At 34.8% G+C, this 20,426-nt stretch overlaps 1 protein-coding gene across 1 annotated transcript in view; it reads right to left on the bottom strand.

Moving 5' to 3' along the window:
- The window catches only part of nbeab (neurobeachin b), a 291,762-nt gene that overhangs the window by 9,847 nt on the left and 261,489 nt on the right, over positions 1-20,426 (bottom strand). The window contains exons 48-52 of the mRNA XM_016568737.1: positions 16,148-16,318; positions 4,703-5,024; positions 2,981-3,052; positions 1,859-2,014; positions 1,225-1,395 (exon numbers count right to left, since the gene is read on the bottom strand). Of these exons, the coding sequence (XP_016424223.1) occupies positions 1,225-1,395; positions 1,859-2,014; positions 2,981-3,052; positions 4,703-5,024; positions 16,148-16,318 (892 nt within the window). The remainder of the gene's footprint in view (positions 1-1,224; positions 1,396-1,858; positions 2,015-2,980; positions 3,053-4,702; positions 5,025-16,147; positions 16,319-20,426) is intronic.

The raw sequence follows: 20,426 nt of genomic DNA, 5'->3' as shown, positions 1-20,426 counted from the left end.
TACTACTACTAATTATTATTATTATTATTATTATTATTAATAATAATAATAATAATAATAATATAAATTATTATTATTATTAAGCTGTTCCAATAAATACTTACATAACGCGTTCATTAGTATTACTCAAAATAGACTCAAAAAGTAATTAAATGCCATTGAAATCATTACATTATTATATTGCATGACATAATGACACCAGATTGGTACTAGATTGGTGAACCATGAGTTTGATAAAGTTAACAATGTTAGGCTTATTCCTCATTATATATAAATAGTTCTTTGTTCGTAATTCCCTCCAGTTTCAAGCATACAGACCATTAGTCTCCTTTGTGAGGGCACACAGTATGCAGTTGTGTGTGAATATCATGGGAGTTTTGTTTCCTGAGCTTTGAAAACAGGAGTGGGGCTGTACCTCGCTAATTGGAGGCAGTCGAGCTGAAATCCTTAATTAACTGTCTGAGCATCACTGAAGTTAATTAGAGAACACGCTCACCTAAACCACAGCTCATGACATGTAGAAACAAGGACAATACATCTAATACACATCAGCGGTGCAAATGCACAGATATCTTTGCAAAACACACACAAAAGCAAGCACAGACGTGCAGACTTGTTTTCTTATTAACATGTTTGCAGCTCATGTTAGAAAAACAGCTTTCTGGATTCAGTAGCAAGGGATCCTGGAACAATTAGGAGCTGTAATGCCTTCATTTGTTATGCAATTATAGCTTTTGTTAGTACAGTGATTAATATAAAAATGAAAAAATTATATTATGTTGCCTAGTGCGTGAGCGTTTATAATCTCCTCCATTATTAATGTAACATCTAATATTAATGTCTGTTCTTGCATGATTGTATAATGTAGTATGCTTAATATTGAGGTAATTGCGCTTAAAGGAATAGTTCACCCAATAATAATAATGACTCATATTTTAGCCAGAAGCAACAATTTGAAGTTAAAAACATCCTAACGATGGATTTGTTTACTACAAACAAGCAGCTTTTTGCTTCACAAGATATTGTTGCTGTGTTGTGGATTATTGTGATGTTTTTATCAGCTGTATGGACTCTCATTCTGACGGCACCCATTCACTGCAGAGGATTCAATGGTGAGCAAGTGATATAATGCTAAATTTCTCTCACAACTCATCTCTTGGTTGAGTCAATAAGCAAATTTTCATTTTTGGGTGAACTATTCCTTCAGGTTTAGTTGCTACTCACTGTTGTTAGGGTTGTCTCCTATGATATGGTGCCGCCCACTCCAGTACCAGAGCAACAGAGTGGCATCTCTGGATCCCGACACAATGTAGCAGTCACCACCGATGTAAGACTCTGAGCGTGCCAGACATGTGACCACGTCCCAGTGACCGAACACTATCTGAGTGAGCTTGCCTGCAAACAAACATACAGCATTTACCTTTTGTCCCTCATAATTCAAAGCTCAAATATGTTGGTCAGACCAATAAACATTAATACAGTATCTTGGCCACTCATTTCAATGTAATGAAAGTGTTTGTGGAATGTATACAAAATTACAAAAAGAACAATAAAAGTATCACAAAAGTGAACTATAAGAGTCTTTTGATGTTTCATGAGAGTTCTAGAAAGAAATGGATTTGTGAGCAAAATCTTTTAATGAATCAGTTGACCGGGTTCAAATAACCAATCTAAATGATTCATTCATGATTCAGAGTTCAACTCTGATCCTGACCTGACCTATGGCTTCAGAAGTATAACATACAGTACAAGTCATATGGACTACCTTCAGGATACTTTGATTTAAGGTGAGTAAACGATGACAAAATGTAACATTGTGAGTGAATAATTCCCTTAACGTCCAGTGATTGCATCTTACCTGTGTCTGAAGAGTAAACACGGAAACTCTTGTCCCAGAAACCACACACCAGGATGTAGCGGTTATCAGCCATCACCACAAAACACTGAGTGTTGATCTGAATGCTCTGGTCAACCAGGTCAGTGATTTGTCGTTTGTTTGTGCCTGAGTTGTTAGCTGGAAGAGACATGTTTACAGAGCTCCTTCAAACATGATGCTTGGAATTGAGGTTCATCAGACCAGAGAATCTTGTATCTCACAGTCTGAGGGTCCTTTAGGTGCCTTTTTTGCTTTCATGTGAAGAGAGGATTGAGTCTGGCCACACCGGCATTAAGCACAGATCAGTGGAGTGTTGCAGTGATGTTTGTCCTTCTGTAGGTTTCTCCTATTTCCACATAAGATCATGGAGCTCAGCTAGAGTGACCATCAGCTTCTTGGTCACCACTCTAACAAAAGCCCTTCTCCATCAATTGCTCAGTTTGGCTGAGCGACCAGCTCTTGGAAGAGTCCTGCTGGGGCCAGTTGCATAAACTTAGCCACCATGTTAAGACTGTGTCTTAAGAACTAGTTTGACCAACTAGCAGTTGCCAAAGGGTAATTAGTCTTACTTTGCCAATACAAATAAGACCAATCTACCTTTCATAACTGAATTAAAAAAGCTATGACCAGTCTTGAAGAAAAACAATTAGTTGACTAACTTTTTAAGACTAGTCTAAACAGTTTATGCAACCGGCCCCTGAAATCAATCGACTTACAAAAAATAAAATAAAGGTATAATTTATTGCAATACAAATTCCAAAGTTTGGATATGCTAAGATTTATGTTTTTTTTGTGTATAAAATGTGCAAGTTCAGCGTTTACCTTCTTTACTAAAGCTAAAGCATGTGACTTTATTGCAAATATGATGACACTCCCACATCTGCTATTAAGCAGACAAATGGATAGTCTCACCACAAACTCCTGCTATAGGATAAATCAAAGTTGCTGTGTCGATTTAGTTGGGATATTCTTCAAAACAGAGCAATAGAGGGACACAGTGTTACACTTTTCATGGAAACGAATCTACTGTACAAACAGATTACTTCAATTAGTTATGAATGGGATAGAAGAAAGTATTTTAACAACAAAAAATGTCAAACCCACCAATCAGTGAGTCCATCTCGATGGGGAGGTGATGGGCCTGCTCTAGTGAATATCCCGGAGCTCCTCGAAGACCTACATACACACAGACAATAAAAGAAATCAAAAACACACCGTTCAGTACCTGGAAAACCCCTTCCTCAGTATTTTTGTCTTGTTTTTCAGTAAATATATCTAGGTAAATCAAGATACATTTACTTGAAAAGCAAAATGACTTATATTTAGTTTTTTCTAAAAACAAAAAACAAATAATAATAATAATAATAAAAAAAATTAAGTGACTCTATGCTTCAAAACTCTATGCTAAAAACAAATCTGCCAATGGGGTAAGAAAAATACATTGAATTTAAAGGGGAAAAAAATTCTGATCCCATTTGGCAGACTTTTTTTTTCTTATTATTTTAAATATAAAGCTGCTTAATTTTGATAAAAAAAATTTCAGAAAACAAGACTTGTTATCTTATGGCATAGAATAGAAATAGAATAGAGAGAGTGTTAGAGGGTCAAATTATTATTATTATTTTTTATTAATAAATAAAAAGAAAACCAGTAATACAAATAGAAAGAGAGTGCTAGTGTTAGAGGGTTAATTTTTTATAGTAAATAAAAAAAATAAGTAGACAGAATAGAAACAGAATTGAGAGTGCTAGTGAGGGTTATGTTTTTTGTAATTAATAAAAGAAAACAAGTAGATAGAATAGAAATAGAATAGAGTGTGCTAGTGTTAGCGGGTCAAGGTTTTTTTAATAAATAAAAAGAAAACAATTAGACAGAATACAAATAGAAAGAGAGTGCTAGTGTTAGAGGGTTAATTTTTTATAATAAATAAAAGAAAATAAGTAGATAGAATAGAAACAGAATTGAGAGTGCTAGTGTTAGAGGGTCAAGTTTTTTTAATAACTAAAAAGAAAAACGTAGATAGAATACAAAGAGAAAGAAAGAGCTAGTGTTAGAGTGTTACAGTAAGTTTTTTTTAATAATAAATAAAAAGAAAACAAGTAGATAGAATAGAAACAGAATAGACAGTGCTTGTGTTAAAGGGTCAAGTTTATTTATTTATTTATTTTGTACTATTTTTAAATATTTGTACTGGAAAACAAAACAAAAATCCAGAGAAATAAAATAATTTTTGCTGTGACACCCTCACAAATTTCTTGCCCGGCCTCCACAGTTAAGTCCACTTCCTGACCCCGTCCCATATGACATGAGGGCTTTATGGAGACCCACCAGTAAGATCTCCATGGTGCTTATTGATTTCTCTCCCTCTCCAGTGTCAGGCAGGCCTGAGCTATAGCACCCTTGAGGCAGGCCTACAGGCACAGACCGCCATTTTCACTCAGTGTGGCGGCCTTATTATGTTCATTATTTGGTGGGACCAACACACACTCACGGCTGGAGAGGGCTGGTCCTGCAGCTGCAGCCATTAGTAGTGTGAGAGAGCGAGGTTGCCACGTTTGGTCCTGACATCACTATGTGTTGCTGTGACAGCTGGGGAGGTGTGAAGCGAAAGGAGAGGCCGTGATAGGCTAATTTAGCCCTTCGCCACGGCGCCCGACCTCTGACCCGCAGGTGAGGGGGGCTCCGGGGGAACGGCTAGTTGGGTAATGTTGTTCACACATGGCCAAGTGGTAACATGTGGAGTGTAGCTGCTTTTTGTTGCCATTTTTTCTTGATTTGCAGGTGAAATCAAGCTATTAGCTGGTTAGCTAGTACACACAGACTCACCCACGGTGTTATGCCAGCGGTTGACGGCGAAGAGCCGGCTGCAGGTGATGGTGACGACGGCGGGGAGGGTCAGGTGCGGCAGTGTGTTGGCAGCCACGTGAGTGACGGGAGAATTGGAGGGAAACTTTAGCACCATGATGACATCCTGCTGCATCTGATCCTTAAACATGAGCGGACTCTGCGGAAGGAAACACTGTTGAACAGAGAAAGCAAAGGAAGAGAAGGATGGAAAAGAGGGGGAGGGAGAAATAGACGAGGAGAGGTTGTTAGCAAAGAGGAAAGATGTAAAAAAAATTTTAAAAAAAGAGTTGGAAAACAGAGGATAGATATATATATATATATATATATATATATATATATAGTTCAAAAGTCTGTAAGATTTTTTTAAGTCTATTATGTTCACCAAGGCAGCATTTATTTGATCAACAATACAGTAAAAAAGTAATATTGTGAAATATTGTTATTTTAAAAATATATATTTTATAATATATTTAAATATTTAAAATGTAATTATCCCTATGATGGCAAAGTGGAATTTTCAGCATCAATACTTCTGTCTTCTGTGTCACATGATCCTTCAGAAATCTCACTAATATGCTGATTTGCTGCTCTAGAAACACATCTTACCATCAATGTTGAAAAAAATATTTGTAATATTTTTGTGGAAACGGTGATACATCTTAGGATTCTTTAATGAAAAGGAGCTCAAAAAAGAAAAGTATTTCTTTTAAAAAGAATAGTTTTGTGATAAACAAAGTCTACTGTCATTTTTGATCAGGGGCGTAGTCATAATTTCAGAAGTGAGACAGAAATGTCAAATGCTGATTGATTGATTGATTTATGACTAACTGACAAAAAAAAAAATCTATTTTCTTATCTCTTACTTTTAATTGGCTAAGAAACTTCAACACTCTGCTGGACAATAACCAATAATCTGTATTTTATAATATTTGTGCCTATATTTTTCTAATTGCAATTTTATGATTGGTTTATATACTACAAACGCTTTTTCCATTTTTAATCACAGAATAAGGCAGAAAATATATTTCATAGTTTCTGTGCTGTAATAAATGATATGTCAATTAGCACTGCATTATTCATATACTTCATTTATTTATTATACCTGGACTGGAGATGACTTGAAAAAAACACATAAACCATATATTGTCGCAATTGTGCATTTATTGTCTTCACGTTTCATCGTCAAAACGTTTATGTACTTTCTATGAGGCTTAGCTCCATCGATTGCTAGATGCCTTTGTCATAAGTCATTATTGCTTCTCTGAGTCCGTTTCGGATTTTCAGTGCGAGGGCGCCCTCTGGCTTTGAGTATGAATGAAACATACAGTGCAGGAGAGTGTTTAGCGCTCCATAATGTTCACATCGTTTTGTTTACGAATAAGTATATACGTATACGACTAGGAACAACTATTCAAAACAATGTGACTATCTAGTCTCTTTGAATTTAAATCTAGATTTATTCGCACTGGCTCTTGAAAAACTCTTGCCGAAAAAAGTGCAAGGGACGAATTTACGTTTCATTAAAAGTGGGAGGATGAAAAAAAATCTTACTGACCCCAAAAATATTATAAAATAATATAGTCTGGATAAAAACACTTTAAACTGACGTTACAGTGGTGAAAATCTGCAATCTGCGATAATTTCAAAAACTTGTTTTACTCTGATTTGAGGAGCATTTCATTATAGACATCTTTGGCAACCACAAACTTTGACGGTGAAACTTCTAGCAGTAGGCTGCACACAGTTACTTAGAAATATAAACAAGCGCTAATTATAAAACTTGTATTGACAGCATTACAACATTCACTTTGTAAACTCCAGTCTGATTGTTATGACAGATGCTTGATTGAGATGGGAATGATTAGTATTGAAGTGTGTGGACTTATATGGCCAGTAGAGAGCACTGTTCTCCTGACACAACTATCTGAGGATTCTCTGTGATGGAGTTGTGAGCTCCTGTAAGTATGGCAGGTCTGTGTGTCATGTATTTGTGTTAGGGCATGTGTGTGGCTCTGTGAAGGTTGTTGTACACAGAACCAGTGACTACCTGGAAGTAGCAGCAAGTGGGTGCAAGTAAGGAGAACACTACAAACTGGATAACGCCTACAGTACAATTACAAAGAGGAAATCAATAGAAATGGCCTGGATTACATAATATATGTGTGTGTACTGTGTATATTTATTATGTATATATAAAGGCACACACATACAGCATATATTTTGAAAATATTTGCATGTATATATTTATATTCATATAAATGATATCATATATAAATATATTTAATATATAAACGTAACATATTTTTCTTAAATATATACATGCATGTGTATTTATATACATAATAAATATACCAAATTCACACACGCATATATTATGTAAACAAAAACATTTATTTTGGATGCGATTGTTTGACAGCACTAATATATATATATATATGCGCCTTTTTTGGTTTTCATAAAAAAAAAACACAAGGATTCGATTTTTTGTTTTTACATACAGGAGGAGAAATAAAGCTTGAATATTGTGAACATTTTACAAATTCTTTCATTATGGTTTCATGAACCATCTAAGCAAACCAATTTACTTTGGCCTTACCAACACTACATATGAGAGGAAGCAAAAAGCAAATCATTATTGCATTGCTCAGGTTGTGTTCAATACAACAATACATTAAAACCAGTGATTAAGCATTTTGTCCCTGGAAAGAGTTAATTTTTACTGGAAAAAATTCTAATGCAGTTAAATTAATAGATCTGAAATGTAGTTACAATAGCACTAACTATTTTTAACACTTACAGTGGGGCAAATAAGTATTTGATACACTGCCGATTTTACACACACACTGACTCTAACAATATACAATAGGAACAGGACTATTAATAATAGTACTAATACTAATCATGCATTAAAGATCACAAACGCACCACAGGAAAGATAATACCGTAAAGTGAATGATTACATCCTTTTTTGAGTCTAAAGCACACTTATAAATCGTTATGATGTAATTTATATTTAGCCATTTAGCAGATGCTTTATCCAAGGCAACTTACAAATGAAGAACATCAGAAGTTTCAAGAGCTAGTTGTACAGAGGCTGGAGTAGAAGCTGCATAAAATAAATGTACAAAAATAATCATATACTATATAATAATTAGTGTATATATGTATATATACATGTATACATTTCAGAAAAATATTTTATGTTTATATATTAAATGATAAATTATATGAATATAAATATATACATGTAAATACATGTAAAAATTTTCAAAATATATACTGTATGTGTGCGTATTTATATATACATAATAAATATACACAGTGCACACACATATATTATGTAAACAAAAACTTTTATTTTGGATACGATTAATCTCGATTAATCATTTGACAGCACTAATAATAATCTTATAAGCACTATATACTGTAGACAATTCTAATAATCCTTATTCACAAGTCTGTCAATGTTAATTGTCAATTCTTGCAAAAATCACTTGAATTTGGAATTAAAAATGTAGAATCTGACATTTAAATTTCTCAGATTTTAATGCATTTCAAAAGTATCATAGTTTCCAACTCGTAGCTTCATATGAAACTGTTAAATTCATAATTGGGCAACTGACATAAATTACAAAGTTCCCACCGTGACACGAGTCCCCATGAGTCTGTGTGTATTCAGGTTTAAGTCCCCACCAGAATAGAAAAACAGGTACACACACACACACACACACACACACACATTTATTCAGCAAAGATGCATTAAATTGATAAAGTGACGGTAATGATATTTATAATGTTACAAATATTCTATTTAAAGTAAATGGTGATCTTTTGAAGTTTCTATTCATCAAATAATCATGAAAAAAAATGTAAAAAAGATATCACGGTTTCCACAAAAAATATTAATCTGTGCATCTGTTTCAACACTGATAATAATAAGACATGTTTCTTGAGCAGCAAATTTGAATGATTTCTGAAGGAACATGTGACACTGAAGACTGGAGTAATGACTGCTGAAAATACATTTTAATGTATATTTATATAGAAAATAGTCGAGTCGAATTATAATAATATTTTACAATATTACTGCATTTTTGATCAAATAAATGCAGAATTGGCATGAGACTTCTTTTAAAAACATTTTAAAAACCTTACAAACTCAAAACTTTTCAACAGTATTCGGGAATTTGACGTGCTACAGTGTAACATGTTTTAAACCCTTTAAAAAAAGTTTACTTGACCTAATGTTACTATTACACAATAAGATTTACTTTTGCCTTTTATATGATATGAGCCATAAACTCAGATGAAGAGTAAAAAATCATTGAAGAAAGGACAGAAACCCATTCATCCCTCACGTTATGTAATGCTGACAGACGCATGTCGCCGTGTGTTGGTTATTGATTGGCTGTGTGTTTGTGTATGTGTGTGGAGAGTGTGCGTGTGTGCCACTGTGCACGGTAGCATTGACAGACACCTACAAGCTCCCCTCGGCTGTTTTGAGGCTCTGATCCCATCAATCTTTCCTTCCCGCGTGGAGCGCCTCCCACAGTCTAACAGAACAGCTCGCCCTCAGCGCTCTGAAGCCTGGACGCTTGTGTCAGATCAAACGTCTGCTTTATCCATGTCACCACACCGGCCAGATCTGCATGTTAAACCTGTCACATGATCTGCACTGCAAAAAAATGATTTTCTTACTTAGTACGTCTTGTCTTCCAGTAAAAATATCTACAGTAAACATGCCTAAATCAAGATACACTTAAGAATACAAATAGACTTAAGATAGTATGTCTTGTCTGAAAAATGTAGCAAAATTAAGTTTTTAAAAAAAGTTATTTTATGCTAAAAACAAGAAAAAACATCTGCAAAAGGAGTAAGAAAAGTAAACTTCATTCAAAGGGAAAAAGATTTTTATGCAAAAAAAAGATAGAGAGAGATAGAGAGGGAGAGAAAGAAAAGAAAAGAAAAGAAAGGGGAAAGAATTATATTTTTAAGATATATTTTTCTTATAATATCTTATGTCCTTCTGCTTTTCAAGTCTTGATTTACGAATGTTTAGATATGTACTGTAAAATAAGAATTTATTTTTTATTTTTTTGCAATTTACACGATTAGAACTGAAACCATTCGGAATTCTAAACTCTAAATTCTAAAATTTGAATGTTGCATTCACAATGTTTATATTAGTGCTGTCAAATGATTAATCGTGATTAATCGCATACAAAATAAAAGTTTTTGTTTGCATAATATATGCGTGTGTTCACATGTATTTACATGTATATATTTATATTCATATAATTTATATTATAAATAAATATATTTAATATATAAACATAACATATTGTTCTGAAATATATACATGCATGTGTGTGTATTTATATATACATAATAAATATACACAGCACACACACATATATTATGTAAACAAAAGCTTTTATTTTGGATGCGATTAATCACGATTAATCGTTTGACAGCACTAGTTTATATAGATTACAGTTTAAAGAAATTTGTAATATTACATGACTTCTAACTTTCTTATTGTTTTTTATTTTTCATTTTCCAAAGATTTTCACTTTAAAGTTACCACTAAATAATAAAAAAAAAATCTTAATTCATATTAGTCTAAATTTGTTCTCAATAAATATCCTATTTCACTTACAGAATTAAAATGGTGTGCAAATTATTTTTCACACTGACTTCAAAGCACATTGAAAGCAGTGAAACAAACCTGCAGAATTATAATCATTAGTGCAACTGAGATGAGAGGAACCGAGGATAGTAGCTCTCACTGAAATATTTCAAATAGGAACAGATCATCAAACTTAAACGATATCATCTTGGCCTGACCCTGGTGGCAAATTCAGCACAAGCAGAGCTCTCACGACTCAGCGCAATCATTATATCTCAGAATTACATATCAGCACTTTAACATCCAGAATGTAATGTCCAGAAAAACATCCTGCATTTATAGCAACTGTACCTTGTTATACATCCAATTCTGAGAGGTTATGTCTAGAGTCAAAGCTGACGCTAAGGTTATATGAGGGACACATCCTTTAAATCACCTCAATGTTGTCAACAGACCCACAGTGTCAACTGGTTGGAGAGAAACACTTTATCAGTCTGTGCTGCTTTACGATGCTGTCTGTCAAATAATAATGCGCTCACATTATAGCTATTTTAGGTTCGACTCAGGAACAGGGGTCACAATGTCTGCTCAAATAATGTAATCTGATCTGAAGATCTGAGAGAAACAGGCAGCCATGTGGAAAGTATCACTATATTTCTGCCTTCCAACAGTGAGGAAAAAACGAGGGAAAAATTCCTTCTAAAAGTCAAGAAATATGAATATAAATGGTTCATATCAAGAACAATATATATACAGTACCGCTCAAAAGTTTGGGGTCAGTTTGATTTTTTAATGCTTTTAATGGAACAAAGTCTCTTCAAGCCCTGGTGGCAAATTCAGCACAAGCAGAGCTCTCACGACTCAGCGCAATCACATTTGGTAACAATTAAATGTCAGTCTGTGCTGCTTTACGATGCTGTCTGTCAAATAATAATGCGCTCACATTATAGTTATTTTAGGTTAGACTCAGGAACAGGGGTCACAATGTCTGCTCAAATAATGTAATCTGATCTGAAGATCTGAGAGAAACAGGCAGCCATGTGGAAAGTATCACTATATTTCTGCCTTCCAACAGTGAGGAAAAAACGAGGGAAAAATTCCTTCTAAAAGTCAAGAAATATGAATATAAATGGTCCATATCAAGAACAATATATATACAGTACCGCTCAAAAGTTTGGGGTCAGTTTGATTTTTTAATGTTTTTAATGGAACAAAGTCTCTTCAAGGCTGCATTTATTTGATTATAAATACTGTAAAAAATTAGAGCAAATGTAAAATAACCATTTTCCATATTATTATACTTTAAAATGTAATTTATTCCTGGCCAAGCTGAATTTTTAGAAGCCATTTCTTCAGTGTCACATTCATGCTAATATGTTGCCTTGGTGCTCAAAAAACATTTCCTATTATTATCAATGTTGAAACCAGTTGTGCTACTTAATATTTTCATGGAAACCGTAATACATTTGATACAACCAAAATACAAGTATTATTGTGTCAACTGGTTGGAGAGAAACACTTTATCACAAACAGAAATCTGTAACCCTTAACTGGCAGTTCATTACTATAATCCACTTTAAGCCCCTGCTTTTTACGGCTGATAAGAAACACCTCTTGCATAAGCTGTACGCTGATTGTCTCCGCCAGAGGTATAAGCCGCCACGCTTAGATGGACATAAAACATCCATCAGGACCTGTGACATGTCAATCACAGCTTCATCTTTAGGTCAGGATGTGCAAGTATGTCAAAGCTCTGATGTTCATCTCAGGCTCTTATAGAGAACCATAAGGATTTTTCAGGTTGCGAGTTTAGTGATGGGATGTTTAAAAAAAAAAAAGAGCTAAAACGTAGGCCTTTTATATGTTCATGTAGGCCTGTGTGGAAAAAAGCGCCTTAAGACCAAGGCTGATGAGGCTAAAACGTCATTTCACAAACAAGTTCTCACCACAAAACTATTCACACCATATTTGATGCTAAGTCATTCTCTTAAAAATGTTCAGACATCGATGAATCATCATGAATCATTTGGCATACAATTAAAAAAAAGTTGGCATCCAATTAAAAAAAAGACTTAAGAAAAATTATTAAAATAAATTATTATTATTATTACTATTACTACTACTACTACTAATAATAAATATTAACAGACTTCAAAAAGGCACTAAAAAAATTAAATAATTCAAATCAATATAGACTTTAAAAATAAAAAGATAAATTAAAAAAAAAACAAATTAAATAATAATAATCATATTAAAATAAATATAAACAGACTCCAATAAAGTACTAAAATATAAGAATAATACAATGATAATAATAATAATAATAATTCTAAAATAAGTATAATAATTCAGACTTGGAAATAGGGGGTTTACATCTATTATTTTAAACACAGGAAACTGTGAAAAGAAAAAATGCACCTTACTCTTGTTTTTCTTACACTAACATGCTCTATTCATTTGTGAACGTATAATTAAAATGCTTATTAGTGACGGATAATAATTCACAAGCAGTGCTATTATGTTTACATGCAATACAAATCTGAATCAAAAGATTGCTGGCATGTTCTTTATCCGTAAACGCTGTTTTTCCTGTGACAACCCTGCCAACTAGAGTCCTGTGACTCCATCATCAACTGCTGCCATTTTCATTTGACTCTGGGATGAGTTATGACCCCTAACTCCAAAGTTTGACATTTTAAGGCTGTAATTGCAGTGCTTAATGTCAGAGCTGTGGATGCACCTGTCACTGGAGAATGAATCAATAGCCTGAAGGTGACGGTCACATTTCTGAGCAAGATACTATGAGCTGTCCTCCCTCTCCGGTTGAGACCGAGAGACCTTAGAAACGGTAGTGAATATAGCGCACTTGAGGTCAGTAGACTTTCTCTGTGAGGTTATTCCTTTAATATTTTGAGCTCAAGGGCCATTGGTTAACTAGCAAAAACTCCTTCATGCATTTAACAAGTCAACTTGAGGTCAGCTTTCCTCAAGTGTCTGAATGCCAGTTGCCAGGTGCTTGGATGACATAAAAAGCAATATAGAATTTATTAATATACTGAATGGAACATAAAGGCTTCTCAAACTCCAGAACTGACAAATAAAAGCTGGTTTTCTGGCTCTTCCGAGGCTAACAAACCTTGCTATCACTCAGCTACCATTGCTCTGGACTGCTTGTGAAGAATGCGGCCACATGAAAGAAACATAATTGCTATTGTCTGGAATGTAGAGCCGAATGATGAAAAGCAAAGCTTTCTCCATATTGTTTGATAATTAGCCCCCCTGTTCCGTGAGTGATTTGCATAGTGGTCACTTGACAAATAAAGGCAGTCCTGGAAGTGACAGTATATAAATGACTTGTTTTGCAGACAGCAGATGGTGGGTATCACAGGGAGCAGGAGAGATAGAGGGAATGAGAGCGAGAAAAAGAGGAGGAAAGGAGGGAGGAATGGGGTACATACGGCTGCAAACACGCTGCCTACCAGCTGCTGCTGTTCAACTGGAGTCATATCCACATATCCACTGGAGTCATTTTCAAAACTTCCACCAATCAATAAAGAGTATTGTGTGGAAAATCAATAACATTGATTTACATCGTAACCGGAAAATAAATAAATACTACTATTTCATGTCAAATAGTGTTTTTAGATTAGTCTACTGAATCCTTAAAACTAAAACTTTTAAACTTTGTTTTCGCTAACTGAAATAAAGCTGAAAATTTTAATATTATATGAAAAACTTATACTTGTTGCCTTGCCAGCTAACTAAAATAAGGTTAAGTTAAAGTACTAAAATGACTAAAACTAAAACCTAAATAAAATCAATTAAAGCTAAATAGAATAAAAAAAGCTAATACAAATGACAACAGTTACAGCACATGACGGAATTGCTAAAATTTTAAATAAATAAATAAACTGCAAAAAATTAAAATATAAGCCGTTTCAAAATATTAATAAAATACTATAATTGCATACACTAAAACCATTTGGCGTGGAAACAATTTTCTCTCAGAAATTGCCAGTAAATAAAAAATAAAATAAATAAAAACGGTTACAAAGAAATGGCAAGTAACACATTAAATTAAACATTAGGGGTGTGACGAGATCTCGTGGCACGAGATCTCGCGAGATCCAAGGTGTCTCGCGAGATCTCATCTCCAGAACTGCTCTGAGAGTCACTTCATGAGCATTTTAGCGTTTGATTTGAGTCTAGCGTCATATCTCATACACAGAACTGTAAAGGTAATCACGGCAACCCGTCAAAATAAAAGTACGGTTTGATTTGAAGACATTGTGCCGTGGGGATCCCGGGACGCTCGTCACCGTAGTTCCGTTCATCCCGCGGTGTTACTTTCGGTTCCTGTGGAGCTGCTTCGGTGACGGTGTTCCCAGCAAAGGAAGAAAGGTCGTAAAAAACGTGGGAAACGAGGAGGACTTCTGATTAAGTATAAACGATTTTGGGCCTCCCAAAGGAATTGTTTGGTGCCGCATATGGACTATTCCAGCTTTGGGGAATTAAGACGCTCATGGGTGGTTCCCGTTGAGCCTAACGGGATGCTTCCAGCTTATCGGCGTGGCCAACGGCTTTCGCGTCATCGGAACGGAGGCGTAAATGTCAGCAATCTTCGATCGCTCAAACAAGATAAGTGCATGAATTTTCCACTAGTTGATAACACCATCTCAGTCAAGATGGCGTTAATAAATGCGAGGTCCATGGTGAATAAAACTTTTATTTTAAATGATTACTGTTCATCAAATAACTTGGACTTCCTTTTTGTGACTGAAACTTGGCTTGACGCGTTGGACTTAAGTCCTTTGTCTGAACTTTGTCCTTTTAATTATCTATTTTTGAATTCGCCTAGAACTTCTGGAAGAGGTGGAGGTATTGCAACAGTGTACAAAAATCATTTTAAGTGTAGTCAATCCGCCCTTCTTAAGGTTTTTAATGAAATTTTATTGACCGTTGATTCAGGAAAGGTAGTTCCCTTTCAGTCGGTCACTCTCGACGTCACGTCGGATGACCGACGAATTGGGATCTCGCTTAGAGGGACCAATCTACTTCGAGTGTAAACTAAACGAGCCAATGTATATATATACATATATATATAAAACAAAAAACTCTCTTATAATTTGTTTTATTTAAAAAAAATTTCACCATGTACAAATAATACTAAAATAATGCTCACTTGTGCAGTATTTATGCTATGGACATATCTCAAATTAAGTGGTTTATTGTGGAAAAGATTGCTACTACTTCTCTATATGATCAGATTGACAAATTTTTGCCCGGTGGATGATAAAACAAGCTGAAAAAAAAAAGTACATTGATGAAGGCTCAGAATAGCATAGAGACTTGGCATGTGATGGTGATTTTGCATGGGCAAAAACCACTTTCATAAATCTGTCTGATGCCTTTATTGGCACAGACATAATCAACTGTACCTTTAAGTAAAGTATTTATTTGTACCTACAGTTTCATGGTTACTACCTTTTACTTTGCAAACTTCATTCATGCCTGAACGGCGGTTGACGAATGCTGATATTGCGAATCTTACGCCATTGTTTTTAAACTTGTTGCATCTGGAATCCTTAAAAGAAAAGTTAAATGCAAATATATAAATTTTAAAACACCCCACACTATTTAGCTATATAATGTCAGCATAGACAGCAGTCCATCTAGTGGTGACATTTATAAAGCGTTTTACCCATACTGACACAGTTCCAATTATAAAAATGCATAAAAAAAGAGATGTTAATCACAAATTCTGAAAGCCTGTTGCTGTTTTCATGGCGACCTACCTCGCGTATCGGGGGGTCACTGGCGAGGCTGTCGAGGTTGACGGAGCCCTCGTAGGTCAGGTGGTGAAAGACGTTGAGGGCGCGTGCCGCCTCGGGTCCACGTTGCTTGTAGCCAAAAATAAGGTCAATCCACTGGTGCAGCTGACACGACACAAACTCGCTTTCCAGGGCCTGTCAAAGAGAGCGGGGCAATTAGAGGTTAAAGGTACACATACACAACATGAACACAAACACACACAGACGTACAGACGTGAACACACATGCACAGATAAACATACACCCGCGGTGACGCTTCTCGATTAAGCAGACTGCAATAGCCTGAGATCCACATAAGAGGTCAAAATGTAAATAAATAACTTTCAATAAAAATAAATACCTTTTAACATTTTTCATTCAATAAAATATGATAGACACAACCCTTAACACTGAAATTTAACTAATCCAACAATATACTGTACAGTGAACCTATTTGGACACTTAATAATGTGTGATTGTTGTTAGATAAACTATATATACAAAAACATATTGATCAAAAGTTTGGGGTCTGTACTTTTTTTTAATGTTTCTGAAAAAAGTCTCCAAGGCTGCATTTATTGGATCAAAAAATACAGTGAAGACAGTTATACTGTGAAGTATTATTACAATTTAAAAGAATGATTCTTGTTATTAACAATGTTGAAAACAATCTTGCTGAATAATATTTCCATGGAAAAAGTAATGATTATTTTTTTCAGGATTCTTTGATGAAGAGAAATTTCAGAAGAACAGCATGTAACATAAATGTCTTTAAAGTGTCCTTGCTGAAAAACAAAATCATTTCTTAATTAATTAAAATATTAATATATAATATTAATGATTTTTTTTTATTTTTTGTCATTTTTATTATTGTATTTTATCTTTTTATTTTTTAATATGTCCATATAGTTTTTATACATTTTAACAGTTATTTAATAGTTAATAGTGATACATTTATGTTATATATATATATATATATATATACACACACACGCACATATACATACTGTACACACACACACACGCACGCACGCACGCACACACATACACACACACACACACACAGACACCTTGTTTATGGTACCTGCGGCAGTGAGCATTTCTTCTATATTTTCTATTTTCTTCTATTTTTGACCATTAACTATGGTCAGTTATGAATTCAAAGCATCATTCTATTCCAATAAGGCCTGGATACTGCTGTTAACGCTTAAAGATGCACTGACGTGCTTTATTATAGTTATCAAATCCCATCAAAAACTGTCATACTGAGATAACAAAGGGGGGAAAAAGAAAGAATGAACAAATAACACAGAGTGGCACACACTTTTTTTCCTCCCTCTCACACACAAACACACCCAGGGCACCGCTGCTGGAATTTACACACTCACTCTCACATCAGAAATAACAGCTATTACCAACAGAGCAAGCCGTGGAGCGCAGGGGCTGAGTTCCCCCCAGGGCATGTCATTACAATCGAAAGTGACACATGCAAAGATGGGAACACTAAGTGAAAGAAAGAGAGGAAGAAATGGCAGGAGGGGAACGGAGAGAGATGAAGGGAGCACAAAGACAAGGAGAGAAAGAGGGGATTAAATGAGACAGAGAGAAAGAGCAGCAGAAAGAGAAAAATAAAGGACAAGATCTAAGGACAAAATCGAGCCGTAGCCTGTTTAAAAATGTATGTGCTATTCAACTAACCTAACATACCTAACTAACAGTCAATGCAACAAACCAAAGAATTCCATTAAAAACTGAACACAAAATGAAATTAATATTTATTGAAACTGGATATTTGTGTTGGTATTCCTGCTTGTTTACTGTATGAAATAAAGAGACCCAAATATTAAAGTTATCATGATTTTCTTTCTGCTGTGGACAGGGTTGCCAGGTTTTTGCAACAAAACCCGTCCAATTGCTACTCAAAACTAGCCCAAAACTAGCCCAATCATGTTTCGAGGGGGGTCCGCGTTCTAGGGGGGTAAAATACACATTTTTTGGCAGGGTTCCCGTGGAACAATTCACAATCCCGGGGCTAAATATGACATTATTGGGATTGCTTCAACCTGCGGACATGAAAAATAACCCGCGGCAACAGTGTTAAAGTAGCCCAATTTTGGGAAAACCGCGGACTTGGCAACACTGGCTGTGGCTCACAAAGGAAGACATTTTACAGAATGACCCGGAAATATGGCAAGATAAATATTCAAACATGGTTTGCCAATATGTCAAGGCATGTTTGACGTCAGTGAGATCAAATTAAAGAGAACTTTTGAGAGATATATAACAAAAATAAGCTTTAAAATAAGGTTTTCAGGAAATATTGAAATTAAAAATTTCAATATGTACCTCACAAAAAGTTATAATATGACTTAAAGACTTGAAATACAGCACACCACCAGATGTATGGACCAATATTATGGCGTCTTAATAGTGCTTTTCTGGTTCTGATCTGAGAAGACTTACTAATATGTACAGAAATTAATCATTTATTTGGCCTGTGAATTGTTTATCAACACAAACTGTTTAAATGAAAAAGTGAATGAATCAGAATTCTTACTCAAATGAATCAGAATTCTTACTCAGAACCAGTGACTTTTTTTTTTAAACTAAAACAATTTTCGTTTTTTAACTATTTTTAAGACGATTTTTAAGAGCCGGTTCTTTTTAGTGAAAATAAAAATAAATAAAAGTTAAGAGGAATAGAACTGTTATGAAAAAGGCACTAGGACTTTCTACTACACTTCTTTTGCTGGAAGAAATAAAGCCAAATGGATTCAAAACATAGCTGAGGAGTAAATTATAACCGCATGCATAGATCAATTATTTCTTTAAAACCAGACGAGGAGCTTATTATATTTTATTTACACCAGCTTTTGTTAAAATTATGAAGATGCTTTTTTTTTTTTTTTTTACCAGAAAGAGGAAACCAAACTGTGAGACCTGAACAGATTTTGTACCATTCAAGGCTCGTGTCAAATAGTTTGATATGTCTGAGGTGTTTTGACATCCTCAAGCCCTTTCTTAAGGAAATCTCACTTTAACAGACAGCTACTTGTGTGATCTTTGGATATGTGCGCGTGTAGGTGCGAGTACGTGTGTCTCTATAGCTGAATGTGTTAAACCAGAAAAAAAAGGAGGCCGGAGGAAAGGTCACCTCCACAAGACACACACACACACTCCAACACTGTCACTGCATCTGAAAAGATCAAGTGTGTTTCCTGTAGTGCACATACACACACTTTTTCCTCAGGCAGCATGGGCCTCAACACACCCTTAATACTTTGATATGGCAGAAGTTGTGATACACAATCAGTAGCATTAAATGCACAAACACGAGTCAATTTATACATCATGCAGCATATACAATTCCCATCTTTCCCCATGTGGTTCTCTCATTTTTATGAGTATGTGTGTAAGATACAGCCATTATAAGAGGCAGAACACAATTTCGAGCCCACCGCAGTCCAGAGGGATTGGTGGCCACACACACATATCCTGTCTGCTGCGAGCCAAATCATGATTGATGAAGTCGGCATTAGGGTAAGATTATAAGGGACAGTGGCCGGGCCTGTCCTCCGTGACATCATTCAGCTCAGCGGTAGATTACATTAGTATCGAGCAGTGCACTACATTACGACCTTCACAGTGGAAAAGCAGCACACAGAGGCCTGCAGAGGACCAGGATGCTGTTTCATTCAAACGAATCAGGGTGATCTCAGGGGAACAGACAGAAGGAAATGGATTGCAGATTAAATACTAGATAAAGAATTTAAGATTCTGCAGATTCTGTTAAGACATTACATCAGTTGATGTAATATAGTTAGCAAAGCAATATGACATTATTGGACTATAGGTCTCCCACATTTTCTGAATCAATGCATTGTTTTTTAATCATTTTTTGATATGCAGTTTATTTGCATGAGCGTCTTAATGAATATATTCAAAAATGAATCAGATTTCTAAGTCAGATTTGCTTACACGCACACATTTTCTTGAAAGAAATTAAAACTTTTATTCAGCAAGGATGCATTAAATTGATCGAAAGTGACAGTACAGACATTTATAATGTTAAAACAGATTTTTATTTCAAATAGATGTTGCTTTTATTTTTAATCCTTGAAAAATGTATCATAGTTTCCACAAAAATATAAAGCTAAAGTAAATATAGAATAAAAGTTATTTTAAATTATAATATTTCACAATATTACTGTATTTACCGTATTTTTGATCAAATAAATGCAGCTTTGGTGAGAATATATATATA

The sequence above is a fragment of the Sinocyclocheilus rhinocerous genome, unplaced genomic scaffold (assembly GCF_001515625.1).
Source record: "Sinocyclocheilus rhinocerous isolate Xijiao unplaced genomic scaffold, SAMN03320098_v1.1 scaffold1965, whole genome shotgun sequence".
Taxonomy (NCBI): Eukaryota; Metazoa; Chordata; class Actinopteri; order Cypriniformes; family Cyprinidae; genus Sinocyclocheilus; species Sinocyclocheilus rhinocerous.
The sequence above is the reverse complement of the archived record's forward strand: the minus strand, read 5'-3'. Positions and strand labels throughout refer to the sequence as shown.